The sequence below is a fragment of the Gopherus evgoodei genome, chromosome 1 (assembly GCF_007399415.2).
Source record: "Gopherus evgoodei ecotype Sinaloan lineage chromosome 1, rGopEvg1_v1.p, whole genome shotgun sequence".
Taxonomy (NCBI): domain Eukaryota; kingdom Metazoa; phylum Chordata; order Testudines; family Testudinidae; genus Gopherus; species Gopherus evgoodei.
Window position 1 is genome coordinate 23,387,475 of NC_044322.1, and position 24,332 is coordinate 23,411,806.

The window sequence follows — 24,332 nt, forward strand, 5'->3', positions numbered from 1 at the left end:
TCTAGTTCAGGGGTAGGCAACCTATGGCACGTGTGCCGAAGGCGGCACATGAGCTGATTTTCAGTGGCACTCACACTGCCCGGGTTCTGGCCACTGGTCTGGGAGGCTCTGCATTTTAATTTAATTTTAAATGAAGCTTCTTAAACATTTTAAAAACCTTATTTACTTTACACACAACAATAGTTTAGTTATATGTTATAGACTTATAGAAAGAGAACTTTTAAAAATGTTAAAATGTATTACTGGCACACAAAAAAGCTTAAATTAGAGGGAATAAATGAAGACTCAGCACACCACTCCTGAAAGGTTGCCAACCCCTGGTCTAGTTTAAGGAAGTGGAAGGCAATTTCCCTAATGCATAGGTCCCAAAATTCTTTAATCTGGGCCTGCCAGTAATACTTATAAGGAAGAAGAAATGTTTGCATTTATAGTTCTACAGCAATATGTTTTACTTTCACAAGAAAAGTGAAAGAATTCAACATGATGAGTGATATTAACTCTATTTAATGTTGGATTTGTTTGGAATTCTTGCAGAAGCAAAACCTATTTCCACAGGAATATCATGCCAATATATAGCACTTGCTAGGCAGTATTGCAAATTTGTCTCTTGCCTCAAGCTGTAATAAAACTGAATATGTAATAAAACTGGGCTGTTATGTATTCCCTAGCAAAGGTGACCTTTGATCCAGACGTGTGTGTGTTGTGCCTTCAGCTATTTAATATGTGTAGTGTTGTCATACAGAAAACATATCCTGCAGAGCCAGGACTCTGAAAGTTTTTCACACAGTGAATGCTTCCTAAACTAGAGCCCCTCTTATGGATCCTGCCCTTTGCAGCCCTCGAGGCAGCTATCTGTGGTACTTACATGGGCCCCATCATGGAGGAATGTGAGCTTTTCATGATATTTAATGCATTTATCCTCACAGCACCTCTGTGAGGGAGGGCAGTGCAAATATCCCCATTGTACAGATGGGGAACTGAGAAACTAAATGACTTGGATAGGAAGCCAGTGGTAGAGCAGGGAGTTGTATCGGGGTCTCCCATGTCTCAAACTGGTGCCACACCCATTGGGCCATCCTTCCTCTCTCATAGCTAGACTCTATGTAATTTGTTTATATGAAAAGTAATATTAGGCCACTATTAAGGAAACAAACTGAAAAATCAGCTCACTTTAACATGATGGTTGAGATTAAAAAAAATCTTGTGGAAATCCTAAAATGGACTTGGACTGGGTTACAGCGCGAAGCAGATGTCCCTACCAAAGACTGATGGATGCTTCACTCTTGTGCCGAACAGCTTTGCGGCTCTCTGAACAGCATTCCATAGACCGCTGAAAAGTACTGTCCTGAAGTTGTTCCTTGTAAACAATAACATGCGGAAATTACTGCACATTAAAAATAGTTTCATTAGAACATCAGCGTCAGTTCTCAGTGCAATGGCAATTCAAGAGGATGCTGTCAGAATCTAGTTCCAACTCCGTTAGCACAGTCGGACTATGATAACTTACCAAGAGATACTGTGACTAAATCTGAGAGGGAAACGGTTTTCCCATCCTGTCAGATAAAAAAAAAATCCTATTCTGCATTGGGGAGAGAGTGACAGCAATCACACCTCCGCCCATCCCTATCGCCTAGGTTTGCAGCACTCACTTGCAATGTGGAAGACCACATTCAAGTCCCTGCTTTGCCCGAGACTTATTTTTCCTCTTCATTGATCCTATTGTGTAATTTTAAAGCATTGCATATCTGTCCGGAGCATTGGATGGACTTCTTTTTATGACTAAAGTCTGAATAAAGTATATAAAGAATAAAATATTCTTTGGCTGAAACTACAAAGTCCAAACAGTGTCTATCACTTGTCTGCATTTATAAAGCACCTGTCCTTAGATACAAAGAAATGTGCACAAGAGTAACTAAACACAGGAGGGTCCAAGAACAAGCTTTTTAAACAGACATGATTACCCACTCGCCCCAGACTCAGCTCTCAAAACACACACCTCCATCAACCGAGCTTAACCGCAGTCACCCATTTATCACAGTGTCAAGTCCCCTAGCCATTCTGTTATGTCTCTTGCTCTTTATCAATGAACATAACATAAAGGAACTCCATGGGCACAGGGGGGTCCAAGTAACTGTGTTTTCTAAATATATCAAATTTGCAAGGCCCAGCTACATATATGAACTGCTGTTCTGGCAGGGTTGTGGTGGCTTCTGAAACAAAGAATACAATGAGGGCCATGCGAGTGCTTACAAAATGTGTAAAGGGATACTAACCCAATTCCTATACAGGACACTCTCTTCAGGCAACATTAGCCCTTCCCCATCCCACCCAAAGTCAGTACCTTACACTGTGATGTGTTACAACATACTTGCTGGACTCTTGAAACTAAAAATGTGGAGGTCACAGTTGAAATTTCCAAAGCCCTGTCCCAGTTACAAATATCAGAATACTATTTTTTTTGTGTGTATCTTTCAGACATGCCAAGCCTACCAAATGATATAACTAGCATGATCAGGTACACTGTGAATATAAATATAATTTTATAAAAACGGAACCATTTACTTCATACCATGGAACAAACAACAATACAAATAAATATACATCTTCCGTATTTGTCAGGAAGGACTTTACTCTAAAATTTTCATTTACTAGAAAAAATATTTACCATTGCTGGGATAACCTGCTGTGTAAGTTAATTGCATGGGCCAAAAAAGCAAGTACTGTAGTGGATTTAAGTGCACAGTCACTTAGCAATCGACCCACAATGTTTTCAGGACTACAGAAGCACTGCTATCAAATTGGTTATAAATCACTGTTATAAGGTGTAATCAATAATTTGAGACAACAGCAATATATAAACTACATAAAAGCAGTCAGTTATTTGTCAGAGTTGTAATTTACACGTAATAAATTCTACCCATTTTCATAGAGGTTTAGGGCCTGATTGTCAAGAACAACGGTGAATGCAAAAGCACACCTAACTTGCACACACGGTTACCAGGATTCTGTGATCAAATCAGGGAGCTGTACAAACACACCTTGTCCAGTTATGAGTGTAATAGGCCTGTTGAATGTACAAATACCTAACTTGCATGGGTAAGCACAACAATTGTGCATGCACTTTTTTTGCAAGCAGATTTGGATGAAACAGCTGAAGTATGAAAATCAGAATTTCAGTAGGCAAATAATTAACAAAAATTGTACTGGTGAAGGATGGATATAAGGTGGATAGAAAGCTGGCTAGATCATCAGGCTCAACAGATAGTGATCAATGGCTCCATGTCTACTTGGCAGCTGGTATCAAGCGGAGTGCCCCAAGGGTCAGTCCTGGAGCCGGTTTTGTTCAATGTCTTCATTAATGATCTGGAGGATGGCGTGGACTGCACCCTCAGCAAGTTTGCAGATGACACTAAACTGGGAGGAGTGGTAGATATGCTGGAGGGTAGGGATAGGATACAGAGGGACCTAGACAAATTAGACAATTGGGCCAAAAGAAATGTGATGAGGTTCAACAAGGACAAGTGCAGAGTCCTGCACTTAGGATGGAAGAATCCCATGCACTGCTATGGACTAGGAACTGAATGGCTAGGCAGAAGTTCTGCAGAAAAGAACCTAGGGGTTTAGAAGCTGGATATGAGTCAACAATGTGCCCTTGTTTCCAAGAAGGCTAACAGCATTTTGGGCTGTATAAGTAGGGGCTTTGCCAGAAGAGTGAGGGATGTGATCATTCCCCTCTATTCGACATTGGTGAGGCCCATGACCGGCGCTAGGGGTTTGAGCGCCCTAGGCAGACCACAATTTCACCGCCCCACACGCTGGTCCCGCGGCTCCACTGGAGCTGCCATAATGGTGCCTGCAGAGGGTCCGGTGCTCCATGGCTCCGGTGGAGCTGCTGCAGTGATGCCTGCGGGAGGTCCATCGGAGCCGCACGAGTAGCTGACCGTCCGCAGGCACGACTGTGGCAGCTCCACCGGAGCTGTGGACCAGCGGACCCTCCACAGGCACCACTGCGGCAGCTCCACTGGAGCCACCAGCCGCCCCCTCCTGCAAAACGGCCCCCACCATTTATTCTGGCGCCCTAGGCGATTGCCTAAGCTGCCTAAATGGTAGTGCCAGCCCTGGTGAGGCCTCCTCTGGAGTACTGAGTCTAGTTTTGGGCCCCACACTACAAGAAAGATGTGGAAAAATTGGAAAGAGTCCAGCGGAGGGCAACAAAAATGATTAGGGAGCTGGAGCACATGACTTATGAGGAGAAGCTGAGAGAACTGGGATTGTTTAGTTTGCACAAGAGAAGAATGAGGGGAGATTTGATAGCTGCTTTCAACTACCTGAAAGGGGGTTCCAAAGAGGATGGATCTAGACTGTTCTCAGTGGTACCAGATGACAGAACAAGGAGTAATGGTCTCAAGTTGCAGTGGGGAAGGTTTAGGTTGGATATTAGGAAAACTTTTTTCACTAGGAGGGTGGTGAAGCACTGGAATGGGTTACCTAGGGAGGTGGTGGAATCTCCTTCCTTAGAGGTTTTTATGGTCAGGCTTGACAAAGCCCTGGCTGGGATGATTTAGCTGGGGATTGGTCCTGCTTTGAGCAGGGGGTTGGACTAGAGACCTCCTGAGGTCCCTTCCAACCCTGACATTCTATGATTCTATAATGCTTGAGCTGTAGACTGAAATCCTCAGTTATTGATCCAAAACACCTTGAAGAGGAAAGAGTAAGTTTCACTAGTGAAGGGTTGTTTCGTGTTATTACTAGAACATCTTATTCTCTGGGGGAGCTGTTGGTGAGCACGTCTCCTTTCAAACCTTTTCATGGCCCTCTTGCTGTACTCAGTTGAAAAAAATATAAATGTGCAAATATTTGTACCCTTGAAAACACAGAAAGCCTGACTCTCAGGTACACTAGGGCACTATGGCAGCATAAAGGTACCTTCCAGTGAGTGTAAATGACCTCCACAGAAAAGATCATTTAGGGCTGTGTTTGGAGCTTTGTGGGGAGTTCACAAATTTGATTTCAGCAAAGGCAAACACAAAAAGAATAAAATTCTCAATGGAAAAATTGTACTTTAAAAATTCAATTTCCTCCCAACCTAAGAAAATAAATAGGATAAATTGCCAGCAACTGCCACTCTCAGTGATAGCTGACGCCTATCAGCTTTCAGTACAGCAGCACAGCATCTAACTTGCAGAATCATTATTGCTGGTGATGTTGTGCAAGATGGAGAAAATAGTTTAATTCTTAGATTGGGGGGAGGGATAGCTCAGTGGTTTGAGCATTAGCCTGCTAAACTTAGGGTTGTGAGTTCAGCCCTTGCAGGGGCATTTAGGGAACTGGGGCAAAAATCAGTACTTGGTCCTGCTAGTGAAGGCAGGGGGCTGGACTTGATTGCCTTTTAAGGTCCCTTCCAGTTCTAGGAGATATTTATTTATCACAGGTTTGTAGGATCAGCACTAAGGATAAAACCCCATTTTGTATTTGTTTACTGAACACATTTGATCCCTCAATGCCAGTGTTACAATGTAATTTTTCACAGTAAAGCCATATTTGTTGTGGCTGCACAGGGCTCTCCTGACATAGGCCCTCCTCATAGGTCCTTTGTATAGGTCAATTTCTTTTTTTACTCCTGAAAGAGTGAATAGGAGCTGTGAAAATTGGCTAAAGGGTCAGTTTCTGTTCTGGTGACAATTCAAAATTGTTTTAAAAGATTTATTCCCCCTATCAGGTGTTTATTTAAAGGGGCTTTGCTGTTTTTTGGCCTATGTGTTGGTGTGGTGCATCACAAATGTAGTCCTTTTACCTTGCTCTTTAAAGTGACTTGCTTTGATAAATTCATTGTATTGTTCTGAACATGGTAATTGCATGGTAAATGTATTCCTTTCACAGTATGCATTTTCTGGCAGAACTTTTCTGCCAGAAAATAATTGCAAACATTTTAAAATCTTTGTCTAACATACATAGTCAAATCTGGCAATCTGAAAAGTAAACATATAAATATATTTTAACATGCAGTCAGTTTAGATCTCTTGAACTTGCCCAATCCAAACAGACAGCCTTGAAAGCAAATATCACACCCTAATCCATTTTCTTGTGAATGACTGCAAGACAACTCTGTGTGTACATGTGCCGAGCTGCAAGGAATAACTAAAAATCCATTCAATACAGAAATATGAATAGACTGAACTGACAGAAAGACACCATTGCTCGTACAATGAGATCTCCATCTCCCGCAGACTATAAATGCTGGACTACAAGTTATTTACCCTGTAGAGATTCAAAATTGAAACTAATGCATCATATACTGGACCTTAACATGGCTACATAAACTGAGTTTACATCATGCTGATAGCGTATGTGTTTGGAGAAAAGCTGGCAGCTATGAAATTGTTCCTGAAGAGGAGAAAGCTTTGAAATAAAATTTTATTGACCGTTAGTAAAATTACCAAAGGGCTAATGGCTACATCACTCTCCTACTGTATCCGACTGTAGCTGAAGATATGGAATTTAATCTTTACAAAGATGTAAACTGAAGGACTGTTAAGTGAGATGACTTGCACAGAGTTGCACAGCAAGTCGTTATCAGAGGCAGACACTCCTGACTCCAATTTGAATACCCTCTCTGCTTGTCCTGGCTGCTTCTATTAACCCTCTCCTTGGAAGTAACACAGGAAACATCAGGTCAAATACATACCTGGTTTAATTCCACTGACTGTACTACACGAGGGATGAGCTGGGCTCACTGTCTTTAATATACTCGGGATGTTTTGTGTTTCTGAGTTAAGTCTCATTTTAGCTTTTTGCTGACTGCATTGTCAAATTTCTCAGTTTTGCTCTGGCCCTTCATGCTAAGTACGGTTTGTTTGCACTAAATGTTCTTGTTTCCTCTCTTTTGTTTAAATATAAAGGAGAAAAATATGATTAGTAGAAGTCTTGTCTTTCTCAGCCTGGGGTGGGAATTACACTTGGTTTCTAGTTCTGCTGGGTCACTATTAAATCCATGTGCTCTCATCCTGCCTAGGAGCTGAAGCTCACCCAATGCTGAATGCTCATCTGCTTTCTTACTTCTGCAGAAGGAGTAGGGAACAGAAACTGGGGCTAGATGTCGCCAACTATTAACATTGTCAGGGTAAAGACCAGCAAAGTAGATCTGATTCCCTACAACACACAAACTCCAGGAGCGGGAATGAAAAGTGCTGCCAGAACAGTCTTGGATACTTTTCCAAGGCCAAGCACTGTGTAGACTTACACCCCATGCTGTCTCTCCCCCATTGTGGGGTCCCAGAGCCTGGCCTCCAGCCTGAGCTCGAACAGCTATACTGCAATTAAACAGCCCCTTAGCCTGAGCGTCGCAAGCCTGAGTCAGCTGACACGGGCCAGCTGCGGTGTTTAATTGCAGTTTAACTGAGTTCAGTTTGGCATCAGGGGCTGGAAGTGCATATGCTACAAGACCACAATGTAAACATTCCCCTGCTCTCAAAGACTTAGGAATGACATTGTTTATACACAGCTCAAAGGGCTGGGAGAGAGGGCAGAAACAAAGATTGGAAGAGAGACGGGAAGAAAGGAAACGGGGAAGAGGGGAAAAGAAGGACAGAAAGGGACAAGTAGAAGGAGATGGAGAAATGAAGGTGGGGTGAGAAAGAGAGAGACAAAGTTGGGGACAGCACAAAGCAAACAGAGTAAACTCATCCAGGACACTTACTCTGTAGAGCCCACCCAGCAGCCAGGCAGAGGATCACGATCCCCAAAACGATGCCTTGTCTCCTGCAGCCCTGTAGATGTCTCATTAGAGAGAAGAGCAAACCCAGGGGGTTGCATTTAACAGGGTATCTGGACCAGCATGACCAGCTCTAAGGGCTGCCTGGCTCAGAGCTATCAGGCCTCTCTCCTTCTCCTGAGTTGCTTCCTGCCACTGATCCTAGGGCAGACCAAGTTCAGCTGGTTCCAGGCTCTGACTAAACCAGTTCTCACACTCTTTGTCTCTGCCGGAGCCTGAGATTGTTCTGCCAGCCACACACAAAGCACACACATAAGCGATAGGCTTCTCCCATTGCTCACACCCTGTGATCCTCGGATATTGATTTAAGATGCAATTGGCTGAGGGCGGCAATGAGAAGAGGAACTACTATGCAGAGCTAGGCTGTAATACACCCAGGAAATGAGCATCTAATTGGCAGTTCTGCAGAGGAGCCAGCAATGCTGCTCCGTTACTGTGCACTGTTCCATCATCACCACTTTAGAACTGGGCCACATTCATCCCTGGTGGAATTCTGCTGACTTCAGTGGAGTTAGAGCAGGGAAAAGTTTGTGCCAGTTCCTTTGTTTGGGAGGAAATACATCACAGTGGCAGGGAAACAGACTATATGGGGTATAATGTCCTGCCATAGACCTCTAACTCTGCCCTCCACCCCATCGAGGCTCAAGGTTCAGACACCCTTTGGGGTGACTCCTCTTAGAGAACCTCAGAAGACGAATCTCAAGTGAGGCTGCTGTCTCTTTTATTTCTAGGCACACTGGATTGTTTTACTGTAATATCCAGGAACTCACAGGGTGATGTAAATAACATGAGCAAGCCTGTACAACAGTGGTTCTGTGTTCCTCCACACATGCATGATCAAAGAGTGTAGCAGAACCACCCAACCTCCAGCACACCTTCTCCCACAGAGATGAGTGACTGCTTTTCACTCCACCACTCATGGGTTGTTGTTTCCCCTCTCTCCAGAAATTAATAAGAAAGTGCTTCATGAGTTACTTAGATTGTAAGCTCCTGGGGACAGGGACTGTCCTTTTGTCCTGTCTACAGCACCTAGCACAATGGGATTCTAGTCTATGACTAGGCCTCCTACTCACTATGGTAATACAAACAGTAACTACAATCAGGATGAGTTTTTCCATACTGAAATTAAGCTTGATACACATTTGGGACCTGATCCTGAAAACTCTCAAACACTGAAGACCCGTCTCCCACCCTTATTCACTTTGGCTATTTCACGGGTAAGGGACTCCTCAGTGGGTGGCAGAATAATCCATCCTTTCTCTCATGAGTCATGCTGTTGACTCCGACGGGATGACCCGCATGAGTGAAGGGTTTGCAGAACTGGGCCAAAAGTAGGATTCTTTTCTTCTCTTGCTTGTATTTTCTTTTCCTTGTGGCATTTAAAAGTCACAGAAGGCACCAGATTGGCTCTGCCAACCCTAGAGATTGAAGTCCTCTAATCACAGAACAGGTGCAGCATAGGCAACAGCAGTGCAAGTTTCCCTACACACATCCAACAGCTGACCTTAGCTCTAACTGGAGGGAGCACCTTCAGGAATAAGACGAGAGTTCATTATCTGTGTACCTAGGGACCTTAGGTGCTAGAACTAGGGGTGCTGCTACACTACCTGGCTTGAAGAGGTTTCCATCATATACAGGGTTTACAGTTTGGTTCAATGGTTCTCAGCACCCCCACTATAAAAATTGTACCAGCGCCCGTGCTAGGAATACTGGCTGAAGTCCTGTGTAGCCATATACTAGCTAGTAATGGCCATAGGTATAAGTTAGTCTCAAAAACAGCTACCATCTTGTGTCCTTGGAAGAGTGACAGCTCTAAACAGGCAAAAAGCAACAATTCTGCAGTTCCTAATTTGCTCAACCCAGATGAGGGATTCCTAGGCCTAAGTATCAGGGGGAGCCATGTTAGTCTGTATCCACAGAAGCAACAAGGAGTCCAGTGCACCTTAAAGATTAACAGATTTATTTGGGCATAAGCTTTCATGGGTAAAAAACCTCACTTCTTCAGGCCATGGCTACACTGGTGCTTTACAGCGCTGCAACTTTCACGCTCAGGGGTGTGAAACCCCCCCCCCCGAGCGCTGCAGATACAGCGCTGTAAAGCGCCAGTGTAAACAGTGCCGCAGCGCTGGGAGTGCGGCTTCCAGCACTGGAAGCTACACCCGTAGAGGATGTGGAGTACGTGCAGCGCTGGGAGAGCTCTCTCCAGCGCTGGCGCTGCGACCACACTCACATTTCAAAGCGCTGCAGCGGCAGCGCTTTGAAGTTTCAAGTATAGCCATACCCTCAGATGCAAGATACTAGGCTTAAGTATAGCAGTGTGTCAAGTGGGTACAACTTCACTGAAGTCTGAAGCTGTTTCCTTATTCAGTTAAGTAGTGTTGCCATTAAGAAAAGCTTGAAAACATGACCCCTTCAAGGTTAAAAATAAGATAAATAAAAAGAATCCAAAATACATTATTTTGGGGGCTTAACTCATGATTTTTGACCACTTGGGTTGGTCAGATTTCTTAGATATAAGTGACTTTCATAGAGTCTGTATGTCTGGCCTCCACAGAGCAGCATATGGTACTATAGCATGCTACATATGTCTGTATATAAGGTGTAGAAAAATTTTATTGTATTATTTTAGAAATGGTGTGTGTTCTTGTTATTAAAGATGCTAGGTAATGTATATGCAAAAGGAGGCAGCGTTAATATTACATATACATCCTTAGTTTTGTCATTTCCTGACGAGCATTTAACTGTACTACCTAAACTTTTTTTGAGAGAATTGTTAATAAAATCAAGGTGAATATAAAATTATGCAGCCACAGTGCCCAGATGGGCATAGCTACCTTCTTCGATGCCAAGGAGTGTGAGTGGCGGCAGGTGTGAAAATAAGCGAGGAGCGGTAATGGTGCATCTGCAGGTGAGCATTGACAGCTTTGCTTGATATGCCCACACATCCAAAGACAGCTCTTCATTGGAGGCCAGAGGTTGTTTCTTGCATAGATGTGTAAATGTGTCAATCAGTGGGCCAATAACGGAGACAAAAACGGAATTTATAAAACTAAGGATACATGACTGTGCTACTGATTGCCACTGTGGAAAACTAGCACCCCACTAGAGTCACAGCTCCAGCAAGGATATGTTGCTATGTCATTTTAAGAATTTTTTCTTTGCACCAAAGTAGCTGTCTTTAGTAGTCACACGTTTCCTATAGTCAAGGGATTGGAGAGGTGTATAACACAGCAGCCTTTTCTCCAAGAGCCATTTCCTTGGTAATCGAATTCCCCAATCCCTGCCATTTCCCCCTCTCCCAACTGCAGGGTTGCACTTTTATAAGGACTTTTTTCCCCTCAGCAGCCCTTTCTTGGGTTGGCCCTTTATATTTGGCAGGGGAAAGCAACTGCAGCTCTACAGTGGCTGTTTTGTAATTGGTTGCTGTTGTTTACTTCATCATCCTCTATTCCAGCTGAGAAATAATCTTAACTCCTGTTATGTTTTCCCCCTGTTTCCTGAGGCAGTGTGTTTGGCTTAAGGATGGTTGTACAAGGTGTTGTGCATGACTCAGCAAGTTCGTCCTTTTGGGACAAGACATCTGCCTTCACCTGGCAGGATGTCACACTGAAACTGAATCGAGTGAAGAAAAGGGACCAGCGGATCTGGCACTGGTTTAGGTTTCAGGCCATGCGAAGGTTCTCCATGTGTCTGTGGTCTGTAAGGACCTGAACTGTAAATTGGGGTCTTTCAAGGTAGGGTGACCAGATGTCCCGATTTTTCTGACATAGCTATTACTCCCCCACCTCCTGTCCCAATTTTTGACACTTGCTATCTGGTCAGCCTATTTCAAGGAGATGATGCCATTCATCTGCCTAAAAGCTGCATGAACACAGCTATTTGAAACGATAAACATGTCTCTTCCCCTGGCCCAGTAAAGATGGCTCAACTAAGGGGATTCAGACCACAGTTGCACTGCAGTGTGCCAATTACATTTCTGTTTCTCATATGTGCCTTGACTATTTTGTCTGTTTCTGAATCATTACACTTGCCTTTTAGGAGGCCAATGAATTTAGATATTTAGGACCCATTGTCAGGAATGAGGACGTGCAGCTCCCTGCTCAGTCTCTGGGCAGCCTAAGAGCATAGCTGATCCCCTCAGGGCCACCTGATTGACCGGTCCCACTGATTGGCCAAGGAAGCCAGCAAGCCTGCTCTTTAGCCCAACAGCAACAACTGATCTCTGGCACTCAGTGTACATGTCCACAACTGCAATTGCTCCTGTGAAAGACTTGTTCCTGCCCAGCTCCAGTCTGCTCCAGCTCTGCTTCCTGACTTAGCTTTGACACCAACTCTGGCTCCTGACTCCTGCTCCAACCGCTAGGCATGACCACTCACATCCTGGTTCGTGACACTCATTCATTCCTCTTGCAACTTAGCTGAAGTCTATACAGTTACATGAAAAACAGGCCCCACTATGTTTAAATAAAACATATGCGTCTCTTAAAGCTTGTAATTGTTCATACATTTTTCAAAGTTGGGTACTAGAGGGAAAAATGAACTGAGTTCATTTTCATTATTATGCAGCCAAAATGAATGACTTCTACTCTTTTTTACTGAAAGGGCACAGTCCCTGCCTTTCAAAATAGTCTTCATGTGGCTGTTTTTGACACACCTTTTACATAACAACATAGGATTGCAGTATGGGCTCACAGCTGAGGTCCATATAGTCTGGTGTCCTCCTGTCTCTAACAGAGGCCAGCACCAGATCTGTCAGAGGAAAGTGCAAAAACCCCCATAATAGACAGCTATGAAATAAAATGCCCATAGGGAAGTTTATTCCCAGTTCTCATCAGTTAGTGGTTGATTTATGTCTGTCTTTAAAGAAAATCCTATCTAATAGAACTGTGGATTAATTTCATTATCTTTACAAACTTATAATCCTTCTCTGAATCTTTGTTTAAGCTTATGGCCTCAGTGATAGCTTGTGGCAGTGATTCCACATGTTAATTCTGTGGTTGTGAAAAAAAAAACCTTTATTAGTTTTAAATGTATTACCTTGGCTCAGGTGATTTGGTTCAATCTATTATAGAGATAGAGACCAGTCCCAAAGTTCAGATCCACATCTCAAACTCTCCCCATATGTGGATGTGTTTGGCTCTGGGGTTTAGGTTCAGTTTCATCGCAAACGTTCAATCTTATAATAACAAACCAATATATGTCTGTATAATAAAAGAAACAAAAAGATTTTAGCTTCCAGCTTTCTAGGGGGATATTATAAATAATCATGAATAAAAAATAACTCAGCATGTAATGAAAAATACCTTGACCCATATTATGAAGTAAACAATATTAAGTATGTGTCATGGTATAATTCCCCACTCTGAACCTTAGCGTCCAAAAGATGGGGTACCAGCATGAATTCCTCTAAGCTCAATTACCAGCTTAGTACCCGTAGCGCTGCCACCAACCAGGAATTACAGTGCCTGGTACACTCTGGTCCCCCCCCAAAACCTTGCCTGGGGACCCCAAGACCCAGTCCCTCTGGATCTTAACACAAAGAAAGTAAACCCTTTCCCTCACCGTTGCCTCTCCCAGGCTTCCCCTCCTGGGGTTACCCTGGAAGATTACTGTGATTCAAACTCCTTGAATCTTACAACAGAGAAGAAAATTCATCTTCCCCCCTCCTTCTCTCTCCCCCTCCCAGACTCTCCCTCAGAGACAAAGTAATCCTAACACAGAGAGAAATTAACCTTTCTCTTCCCCTTCCCTCCTTTCTCCCCACCAATTCCCTGGTGGATCCAGACTCAGTCCCCTGGGGTCTCACCAGAATAAAAAAAAATCAGGTTCTTAAACAAGAAAAGCTTTTAATTAAAAAAAGAAAAACAGTAAAAATTATCTTTGTAAATTTAAGATGGAATATGTTACAGGGTCTTTCAGCTATAGACACTGGGAATGCCCTCCCAGCCTAAGTATACAAGTACAAATTAAAATCCTTTCAGCAAAATACAAATTTGAACTCCTTTCAGCCAAATACACATTTGAACTCCTCCCAGCCAAATACACATTTGCAAATGAAGAAAACAAACATAAGCCTAACTCGCCTTACCACCTAGTACTTACTACTTTGAATCTATAAGAGCCTGTATCACGGAGATTGGAGAGAAACCTGGTTGCATGTCTGGTCCCTCTGAGCCCTCAGAGTGAACAACAAACAAAAACTAACAGCACACACAAAAACTTCCCTCCCTCAAGATTTGAAAGTATTCTGTCCCCTGATTGGTCCTCTGGTCAGGTGACAGCCAGGCTCACTGAATTTGTTTAGCCTTTACAGTCGAAAGAGACATGAAGTACTCCTGTTCTATTAACCCTTAACTATCTGTTTATGACAGTATGTATTTCAATAGGATTAATATAAACTATATTTTTTGTAAGCCCACTTGTTCGTCTATCTCAGGGAGTGGAACAGAAGCCTCACTTTCTTTTATTACGCTGCAAACGTCCCACCCATGAGGGAGGATGTTTCTCTTAAACAAAAATGCCACCAGGTATGAAACAGCAACAATAGTCCCCAAAGTGAGAAGCATGGTGAAGGTTTTAAAAGGGAACAGCTGGATGTAGACCCCGTCCACAAGGGAGCAGCCTGGGTAGTGGATTACAGGGGGGATTTTCAGGGAAGGCTCCCCTGCCAGCAGCCTTAACAGGAACCCGAAGAGGAATCCAGCAGCTGAGCCATATGTGTTGGTGTTGGGAATGAAGAGAACGCAGAAGAGTTGGGGAAAGAGAAGGGCGTACACCAGCTCACCACTCAGAAACCACAGATCATAAATAGAATGGGAGTAAAAAGCCAGGCCTCCAGCGGCTGCCCCAAAAGCCACCATGGAGACCCTCATTATACAGACAACTTCTTTCTCCGTAGCCTGTAAAATAAGAGAGTATTGTTGTAGAAATCATCACCGGCTCATTTTTAATCTCACCCTGAAACAGATCTCAAGGTTACAAAAGTTAGAGGAGTTTATTAAGAGATGCTGACATCACTATAACAGTGCACGCTAGTGTTTGTGTAACAACCCCCACCTTGCCAGTGGTGTTTGAACTCAGAACTTTCAGCACCAAAGCCTGGAGCGCCACTTAAAATAAAGGAGGAACTTTATTAGCTGTACTGTTGATTAATGACTGAAGCCAGCACATAAGTTAGAGTGGCCTTGAATTTTGGGTGCCCAACTTTAGACCCCAGAGCCTGATTTTCATGAACTACCCACAGCTGCATTCAAAACCAATGGGAGCTACAGGGGTTTAGCTCCTCTCAGCATCATACCACGCCATATGTCCGCAACTGAGCTCCCAAAATCTGAGGCATGCAAATGGAGAGGCCAGGACGTTAGCTTTTAACATCAAACCAGGTCAGAATTCATATGTTTTACCAAATTAATAATATTGATCCTTACAGATTTTACATTTGTATTATTCGTCTGTGGTAAGGAATTTTCCGTATTAAAAACTGATAAATTTAAGAAATGTTTACAGAAGTGAGGGTAAATTTTAACCCTGTTGAATGGTGTTTATCATGCATCCTTGCACTAGAGAGCTTTTCTGAGTTGCTTTTAAGTCCCGCAGGTGGGCCTCATGCTGGGATAGATTATGTGGGATGAAATCAGAGGCAAGTCTAAATGAAAATACATAAGAGAATGTAAGCAATTATAACTTACACCTTCCGGAATTCTCAGTGTGTAAGTTATGCTAACTTGGCCAATACTACAAAATATGAACAAAATCACACACTTCAGCGGACATAGTTATGCCAGCAAAACCTCTTATGTGGATGCAACTGTGCAGACAAGAGTGCTTTATTTGGCAGAGCTAATGTTGTTCAGGGAGGTGGGAGTAGCTATGCTGGCAGAACTTCTTTTGGTGGCATATGCTGTGTCTCCACTAGGGGGCTCTGTAGCATAGACAGGCCAGGGGACTCCCTGTGGTGTGCTTTGATATACTGCTGTTTGAAAAGGAATTCCCTATTAAAAACCTAGCTACACATCTTATATAAATTTGACTATAATACCCATTTCTAGTATACAGTCACCTTGTGCATTAATGTTGGCCTCCTAATTTTTCCTTTGTCATAACACAATGTATTTGCCAGAGTTTAAATAAAAAAACTCAGGCATCAAGTAACAAAGTCCAGATCCCAAGAAATTCAATTTACTGTCCTATCTTTACCATTTACCTTTAAACTACAGGATATCAGTGTGATTTACAAGCTTTATGGATAAATCATTTCACCACCACTGAAATGCAGTTGCCGGCTAGAAAACTTCTCTGTTGCTTTTTTTTTAGTTCCAATTTTTTAAGTTTTCTTGCCTCCTCTGTGTCATATGAGAGCATCTTAAGTTTGCTTGGAAGGCTGGGTTTCTCTTTCTGGAGTCATTAATAATGAAACAAAACCACTTTAACAAATGGAACAACAGTCAGAGAGGAGCCAAAAAGCGCCCTCTTCTCTCTAATATGTTGCATGAGTGCTTTGAAGTGCTTTGCCCAAAGGCTTTTTGCTATTCTCTCTGACTTCATTAGAGACTATGAAATAGAGGCACAGCCTTGTCATTTGCTAAATGACTAGTTCAAAGTCTACCCTCTGGTGTGATTCCATCCTATTTCTAGAGCCCAATGACACCATTTTACTGCAACATTCACCTTGAGAAATCTCCTGTGGGTATACAGAGAAGTAGCTTAAAAACCTTCCATTATTTTCCCCATGTGATTCATGGTGTCAAAGGCTCACAAAGACTCCTCACCTTTTTCCTAAGAATTTTCCTGTAGATGTTGTGAGCTAGCATGGAGCTGGCTGATAGAAGGGCTGAATCTGCAGAAGACATGACGGCAGCAGCAATGGCTCCTAAGCCAGCAACAGAAACATACGTTGGGCAAAGATACTGCAGAACAATGGGTAATATCATGCTAGACTCCCCTCTTTCATTAGGGGTTGGCAGACCATAGCTTGTCTGATTCCAGTCTAAAAAAGAAAAGAACATTAATTAACAGGGAGTTTTGGATTTGCTTTGTTAATTTTTCATTCCTTTACTCTCTTCTGTGTTGAAATAGCTAACAGTAAATTCTGCATTGATCTTGACTTTTTTTTTTTTTTTGCAAGGTGAAGTAAGACATACTTATTTCCCCTGCAACAATCAATAACACTGAAGGGAAAGATCATTAGGAATGCTGTCAGCATCCCTGGGCTTTGTAAAATCTCTAAATTGTCTGAAATTCACCAAAACTTTCTAAGCTTCATCATGCTTTGAGGTCTGTGGTTTTGGGGTTATGAAAATGGAAGGAGAAATTAAATTAAATGAAATTCAACCTTGAAAAACACTGGAACATTCATCTGAAGGAAAACAGTCCAAAGCACAGCATAGAAGGAAGATATTTGAAATGTCATAAAACAAGAACTTCATCAAATCAGTTGGTTAACAAACAAAAGTCGATCCAATTTGGGATGCACAGACAGAAAGAGGGATACGACAGCTCCTGTCTACATAGCACTGTTCTATATAGATACTTAGGCCCTATCAGCATAGTATCTGAGCACCTTACTAACACCGATGAGTTTATCATCTCAATATTTTTTCTGACAGGGAAGTAGTAATATCCCAATTTTTCAGATGGGAAACTGAGGCACGGGGATTAAGTGTATGCTTGTGGCAGAAGTGGGAACAAAGTGCAGATTTTCTAAGTTTGTTATGGTTTAACCTTGAGGCCATTCTTCTGCCTGCTGAGATTGCACCTTAAGTACTGTTCCGGGCATGAGAGTTGGCAATGCTGACATTTTGAATCTCTGTGACTGTAACTCTGTAAGCCTAATATTGCAATTATCTTACTTTTTTTTTAAATTCTGAAGGACAGTTCCTCAGCTATTGTGAATGGTGTGAGCTACACAGATTTACACAGCCAAGGATCTAGCCCCCATTATATATGACTAGGGATTAAACAAACAAGCCTCTTTGTACCAGAGCACGGCCTATTTAACCATAACAGAAAAATTAATGAGGAAAATATAACTTCCAGAGTGGAAAGAATGATCTTAGCGGTTGAAAGAATTTTGACACCGAGGATAGCGGGCCTGGGTCCAGCCTGCCCTGTTCCATGTTCTAGCCTACAGCTGCCAGACATTCTAGGAGTTGTAGGCCAGGCTGCAATGCAAGGTTCAGAAGACTGGGTGATTTTCTTAAAGCCCCGGCTTCATATAGAAGCTCAACTTTCATTTATAAACTAAATTCGTTTTTAGCCATATGGTCATGGAGAAAAGTTTGAAAACGTGACCCAAGCTTTAAGGCAAAGTAATAAATCTCATGATTTTTAAACCAGTTGCAGGATTGTTGAAGCATGACTCATGGTTTTTGAATGCTTGGGGATAGGTATAATGCTTTCCTTAGAGTGGACAGAAGGTCCAAGCAAGCAGAAGTGTAAGGAAGCTCTTCAGGGGCTGGGATCAAGGGGGTGTGATTCCTTCTTGAGAGGGAGCCAGGGAAGAAGCCTGGGAGAGTGTCTGCTGAAAACATTTCAGAAAGCTTAGGATGAGATGGGCTAAAGTAGGAAGTATCTGGAAAAAAGTGAAGAAGGGCAGGGATTTTAGTACAGTTCACAGCAGCTTAGGGTACATCTACACTGGAATAAAAGCCCATGGCTGGCCCGGCTCAGCTGACTCAGCCTCACAGGGATCAGCCTGTGGAGGTAAAAATTGCTGTGTAGATGTTTGCGGTCAGGCTGGAGCCTCGGCTGGATCCTCCCCCATCACAGGGTCCCAGAGGTCAGGCTCCAGTCCAAACCTGAACGTCTACAGAGCAGTTTTGCAGCCTTGTAACCAAAACCCCGTGAGCACAAATCAACTGACCTGGGCCAGCTGCAGGTGTTTAATGGCTATGTGGACTTTACCCTTAGTGTTTTAGGACACCTGGGCTGAAGACTGCTCTAGATGATGGACCTGGACTTCCCTTATGGTGCCACCTATAGGAGATGGGAACCTCTGCAAATAAGGAGAAGGCCCTGGAAAGAAAGCAAAAGAGACTGGCTGGAAGATTTGGATTTTTCCATTTAGTTTGGACTCTTCTTTGTGACTTTTGTATCCTGGAATGTTTTTAAGTTTGAAAACAGGGCTCTCTGAGACCTCCTTTCAGCCAGCTAAAAGGCAATCACCACGTACTGGGAAAATGAGGCAGCCACTGCATCTCCATGTGGGACAGGTAAGATGCCTGTTACAGGGAGACTGATATTTTCTTTGCTATTCATTGTGTCACTGTTTACTTTTTCTTCCTTCACTTGTTTGTTTTATCCATCATTTGTGCCTCGTACGCAGAGGCAGCTCTATGTTTTTTGCCGCCCCAAGCACGACAGTCAGGGAGCATTCGGCGATGTTTCTGTGGGAGGTCTGCCGGTCAAGCGGATTCAGTGGCGGTTCTGCGGGTGATCTACACCGGTCCCGTGCCTTCACCACACCCGCTGCCGAATTGCTGCTGAAGCCGCGGGACTGGCTGGCCTCCCACAGAGGGCTCCCTGACTGCCGCCCTCTTGACAACCAGCATACCGCCCCCCCCAGCAAGATTTTGGGGGAATGGACAAGTGTGTGTGTGTGTGTGTGTGTGTGTGTGTGTGTGTGTGTGTGTGTGTGTGTGTGTGTGTGTGCGCACAGTGCCTAGCAAAATAGGCCATTGATTATGGCCTCAAGATGCTAATGGAAAGAAACAGCTTTTGTGTTACCTGTAGAAGCAGCTACTGCGCCAATAAGAACAGATGGAATGACCATGAAAACACACCCAAACCCTGCAAAATAAGAAGTGAGCCTTGCTTGTCTGGATGAGGAGGCTGCGAGGACTCTTTGGAAATAGATCTGCCATGGAATACTTCCAAGAGCCTGAAATAAAGGTAAACCATTAAAAATAACTCATGCATCACTATTAGGGGCTAGAGTGTCGTTTGCTACAGACCTTCATTTGCCCCTCCCCCATCAGAATTTTCGTTGGTCTATATGCTCCATTATAAAAGCAGCAAAGAATCCTGTGGCACCTTATAGACTAACAGAGGTTTTGGAGCATGAGCTTTTGTGGGTGAATACCCACTTCCTCAGATGCATGTAGTGGAAATTTCCAGGGGCAGGTATATATATGCTAGCAAGCAAGCTAGAGATAACGAGGTCAGTTCAATCAGGGAGGATGAGGCCCTGTTCTAGCAGTTGAGGTGTGAAAACCAAGAGAGGAGAAACTGGTTCTGTAGTTGGCAAGCCATTCACAGTCTTTGTTCAATCCTGAGCTGATGGTGTCAAATTTGCAGATGAACTGAAGCTCAGCAGTTTCTCTTTGAAGTCTGGTCCTGAAGTTTTTTTGCTGCAGGATGGCCACCTTAAGGTCTGCTATAGCGTGGCCAGGGAGGTTGAAGTGCTCTCCTATAGGTTTTTGTATATTGCCATTCCTAATGTCTGATTTGTGTCCATTTATCCTTTTCCGTAGAGACTGTCCAGTTTGGCCGATGTACATAGCAGAGGGGCATTGCTGGCATATGATGGTGTCTATTACATTGGTGGATGTGCAGGTGAATGAACCAGTGATGGTGTGGCTGATCTGGTTAGGTCCTGTGATGGTGTCGCTGGTGTAGATATGTGGGCAGAGTTGGCATCGAGGTTTGTTGCATGGATTGGTTCCTGAGCTAGAGTTATTATAGTGCGGTGTGCAGTTACTGGTGAGAATATGTTTCAGGTTGGCAGGTTGTCTGTGGGCAAGGACTGGCCTGCCACCCAAGGCCTGTGAAAATGTGGGATCATTGTCCAGGATGGGTTGTAGATCCTTGATGATGCATTGGAGGGGTTTTAGCTGGGGGCTGTATGTGATGGCCAGTGGAGTCCTGTTGGTTTCTTTCTTGGGTTTGTCTTGCAGTAGGAGGCTTCTGGGTACACGACTGGCTCTGTTGATCTGTTTCCTTATTTCCTCGTGCGGGTATTGTAGTTTTGAGAATGCTTGGTGGAGATTTTGTAGGTGTTGGTCTCTGTCTGAGGGGTTAGAGCAGATGCGGTTGTACCTCAGTGCTTGGCTGTAGACAATGGATCGTGTGATGTGTCCAGGATGGAAGCTGGAGGCATGAAGGTAGGCATAGCGGTCAGTAGGTTTTCGATATAGGGTGGTGTTATTGTGACCATCACTTATTTGCACTGTGGTGTCAAGAAAGTGGACCTCCCGTGTAGTTTGGTCCAGGCTGAGGTTGATGGTGGGGTGGAAGCTGTTGAAATCGTGGTGGAATTTTTCCAGAGTCTCCTTCCCATGGGTCCAGATGATGAAGATGTCATCAATGTAGCGTAGGTAAAGAAGGGGCGTGAGTATGCCAGCAATGCCCCTCTGCTATGTACATCGGCCAAACTGGACAGTCTCTACGGAAAAGGATAAATGGACACATATCAGACATTAGGAATGGCAATATACAAAAACCTGTAGGAGAGCACTTCAACCTCCCTGGCCACACTATAGCAGACCTTAAGTTGGCCAACCTGCAGCAAAAAAACTTCAGGACCAGACCTCAAAGAGAAACTGCTGAGCTTCAGTTCATCTGCAAATTTGACACCATCAGCTCAGGATTGAACAAAGACTGTGAATGGCTTGCCAACTACAGAACCAGTTTCTCCTCTCTTGGTTTTCACACCTCAACTGCTAGAACAGGGCCCCATCCTCCCTGATTGAACTGACCTCGTTATCTCTAGCTTGCTTGCTAGCATATATATACCTGCCCCTGGAAATTTCCACTACATGCGTCTGAGGAAGTGGGTATTCACCCACGAAAGCTCATGCTCCAAAACGTCTGTTAGTCTATAAGGTGCCACAGGATTCTTTGCTGCTTTTACAGATCCAGACTAACACGGCTACCCCTCTGATACTCTGCTCCATTATGTCTTCCACTCTTTGTCCCCCTCCCTCCCAACTTTGCAGGATATAATATAATCACATATAATGTTCTACATGCTGATGCAATTTCCCGTCCCTCCCCTGAATTTTTCTGAATTGGGGGCAAACCTATCCCCATGAAGGTAGTTCCTGCCTCCAGACAGTAGTCATTCTGGTGTTACTACTGCAACCTTGGGGTTGTAATAATCCTTCTGGCTGTCACTCTGTCCTTTTTCAGGGGAGGGTGATTGGTAGGTCTGTGCAGTCACAGATCCATTATTATCTTGGCCCGCACTTCTCCCTTTGCTTGTCTCTCTCCTAATCCCATCCCTTTTCTTTGCAACCAGGAAAGATCCCCTGCAGAACCAGGCTTCATAGCACACAGGGGTGTATGCTTCTTGCTTAGGCTGCCTTCATTCTGTAGCAGAGCTGCCCTTGTTCCACTGTTTTTGTGGGAAAAGTAGCAGGAGTTTCCCTGTCAGGCACTCAGGGTGTCTTTGGCACAGGAACTCCTTTGTTGTCATCTATTATTTTTACAGCACCCAGCACACAGGACAAATAATAAGCCTGGCCCTACCCTAAAACCTTATAATCTAGGTTTAAACACAAGCCGAGATTAACAAACTTCCTGGAGAGGGATGGGCTGAGGCAGGACCAGGGTCACAGCAGTAAGAGCACCCTGCTTCTCATACAGCATTGTTATTATTTATTATGAGGGCTGTCAAGTGATTAAAAAAATGAATCATGATTAATCGTGTGATTTAAAAAAATGAATCACGATTAATCGCACAATTAATTGCACTGTTAAACAATAATAGAATGACCATTTAGTTAAATATTTTGGAATGTTTTCTACATTTTCAGATATATTGATTTCAATTACAATGCAGAATGCAAAGTGTACATTGCTCACTGTATTTTTATTACAAATATTTGCACTGTAAAACACAAAAGTAATAGTATTTTTCAATTCACCTAATACGAGTACTGTAGTGCAGTATCTTTATCATGAAAGTTGAACTTACAAATGTAGAATTATGTACAAAAAATAACTGCATTCAAAAACAAAACAACAATTTTTGATGGCATTTCACATAGGCACCGACTCCATGGGTGCTGCAGGGCTGGAGTGCCCATGGGGAAAAATTAGCGGGTGCTCCGCACCCACTGGCAGCCAAGCTCCTCCCGCCCCCATCCCCGCTCCTCCCTGAGGAGCCACATCCCTGCGCCTGCCCCTCTCAGTGCTTCCTGCCCGCTGCCTAACAGCTGTTTGGCGGCACTTAGGACTTTCCAGGAGAGAGGAAAAGGAGTGGGGACGTGGTGCGCTTGGGGGAGGAGGCAATAAAGAGGTGGGACAGGGGTGGGGACTTGGGGAAAGGGGGTGGAATTGGGGCAGGGTGAGGGTGGTGTAGGGGTGGGCAGAGGTGGGGCCAGGGGCGGGGGGGAGGGGTCAAGCACCCATGGGGCAGAGGGAAAGTCAGCCCCTATGGCATTTCAGATTTTTAAACCTTGCATTGAGTACTGTAGCTATTTTTAGAAATCTCACATTAGTACCTTTTTTGCGTTTTGTCAAATCTGCTGTGAAACAAACATGTGCTGGGTCATCATCCGAGATGGCTATAACAGGTAAAACTGAACAGGAGACATACAATTCTCCCCCAAGGAGTTCAGTTACAAATTTAATTAACACATTATTTTCTTAATGAGCATCATCAGCATGGAAGTATGTCCTCTGGAATGGTGGGAAAGTATGAAGGGGCATATGGACATTTAGCATATCTGGCACGTAAATACCTTGCAATGCCGGCTACAAAAGTGCCATGGGAATGCCTGTTCTCACTTTCAGGTGACATTGTAAATAAGAAGCAGACAGCAGTATCTCCCGTAAATGTAAACAAACTTGTTTGTCTTCGCAATTGGTTGAACAAGAAGTAGGACTGAATGGACTTGTAGGCGCTAAAGTTTTACATTGTTTTGTTTTGAGTGTAGTTATGTAACAAAAAAAGTCGACATCTGTAAGTTACATTTTCATGCTAAAGAGATTGCACTAAAGTACTTGTATGAGATGAATTGAAAAATACTATTTCTTTTGTTTATTATTTTTACAGTGGAAATATTTGTAATAAAAGTAATATAAAGTGAGCACTGTACACTTTGTATTCTGTGTTGTAATAGAAATCAATATATTTGAAAATTAAGAAAAATATCCAGAAATATTTAATAAATTTCAATTGGTATTGAACAGTTTAACAGTATGATTAATCGTGATTAATTTTTTGAGTTAATCGCATGAATTAAGTGAGATTAATCAACAGTCCTATTTATTATTTATATATATCTTATACCTGTTTCATTCCCTGGCACTCTCACTCCTGTTGGTGAAATCTTTTGTAGGCTGTGGCTATAGGAGAAATGGTCTGGTAAAATAAGAACCCACCCAACCTTTCGCCTTTCCCTTGAAGTGAATCTGAATCAAACATTTCTGGCAAGTTGGAAAAGAGAAGTTGCTGTTTAATTGTTTTCCTTATGCATTTCTAGGATCCATTCAGGACCTGAAGTAGCCATGCCAAAATACTGTGAGTAAGGCTGCTGTAATGGTATTCCCATTCCCTGGCCAGATTCTCCGTTGTTGTAAAGCTCTAGTTACATCAGTGTGCTATGCCAGTTGGGAA

General features: G+C 43.4%; 2 protein-coding genes and 1 long non-coding RNA gene across 5 annotated transcripts in view; 1 reads left to right on the forward strand and 2 right to left on the reverse strand.

The window, feature by feature from the left end:
- VSTM5 (V-set and transmembrane domain containing 5) overlaps positions 1-9,291 on the reverse strand; it is a 26,558-nt gene extending 17,267 nt beyond the window's left edge. Inside the window, exon 1 of the mRNA XM_030559630.1 lies at positions 7,697-9,291. Coding sequence (XP_030415490.1) covers positions 7,697-7,781 — 85 coding nt within the window. The 5' untranslated portion in view covers positions 7,782-9,291. The remainder of the gene's footprint in view (positions 1-7,696) is intronic.
- Positions 5,197-18,659, forward strand: LOC115650155. The gene is made up of 3 exons (XR_004000023.1): positions 5,197-5,207; positions 14,738-14,745; positions 17,944-18,659. It is a non-coding gene; the product is annotated as an uncharacterized LOC115650155 (long non-coding RNA).
- The window catches only part of LOC115650136 (high-affinity choline transporter 1-like), a 52,486-nt gene continuing 41,245 nt past the window's right edge, over positions 13,092-24,332 (reverse strand). For 2 of the 3 annotated variants that reach the window (XM_030559611.1, XM_030559601.1), the window contains 4 exons: positions 19,496-19,649; positions 16,540-16,757; positions 14,146-14,670; positions 13,092-13,110 (listed from right to left, as the gene is read on the reverse strand). In XM_030559611.1, coding sequence (XP_030415471.1) covers positions 14,170-14,670; positions 16,540-16,757; positions 19,496-19,649 — 873 coding nt within the window. In that variant the 3' untranslated portion in view covers positions 13,092-13,110; positions 14,146-14,169. Of the gene's footprint in view, positions 13,111-14,145; positions 14,671-15,974; positions 16,166-16,539; positions 16,758-19,495; positions 19,650-24,332 lie in introns of those variants that run through there. The other variant, XM_030559619.1, reaches the window with a different exon arrangement.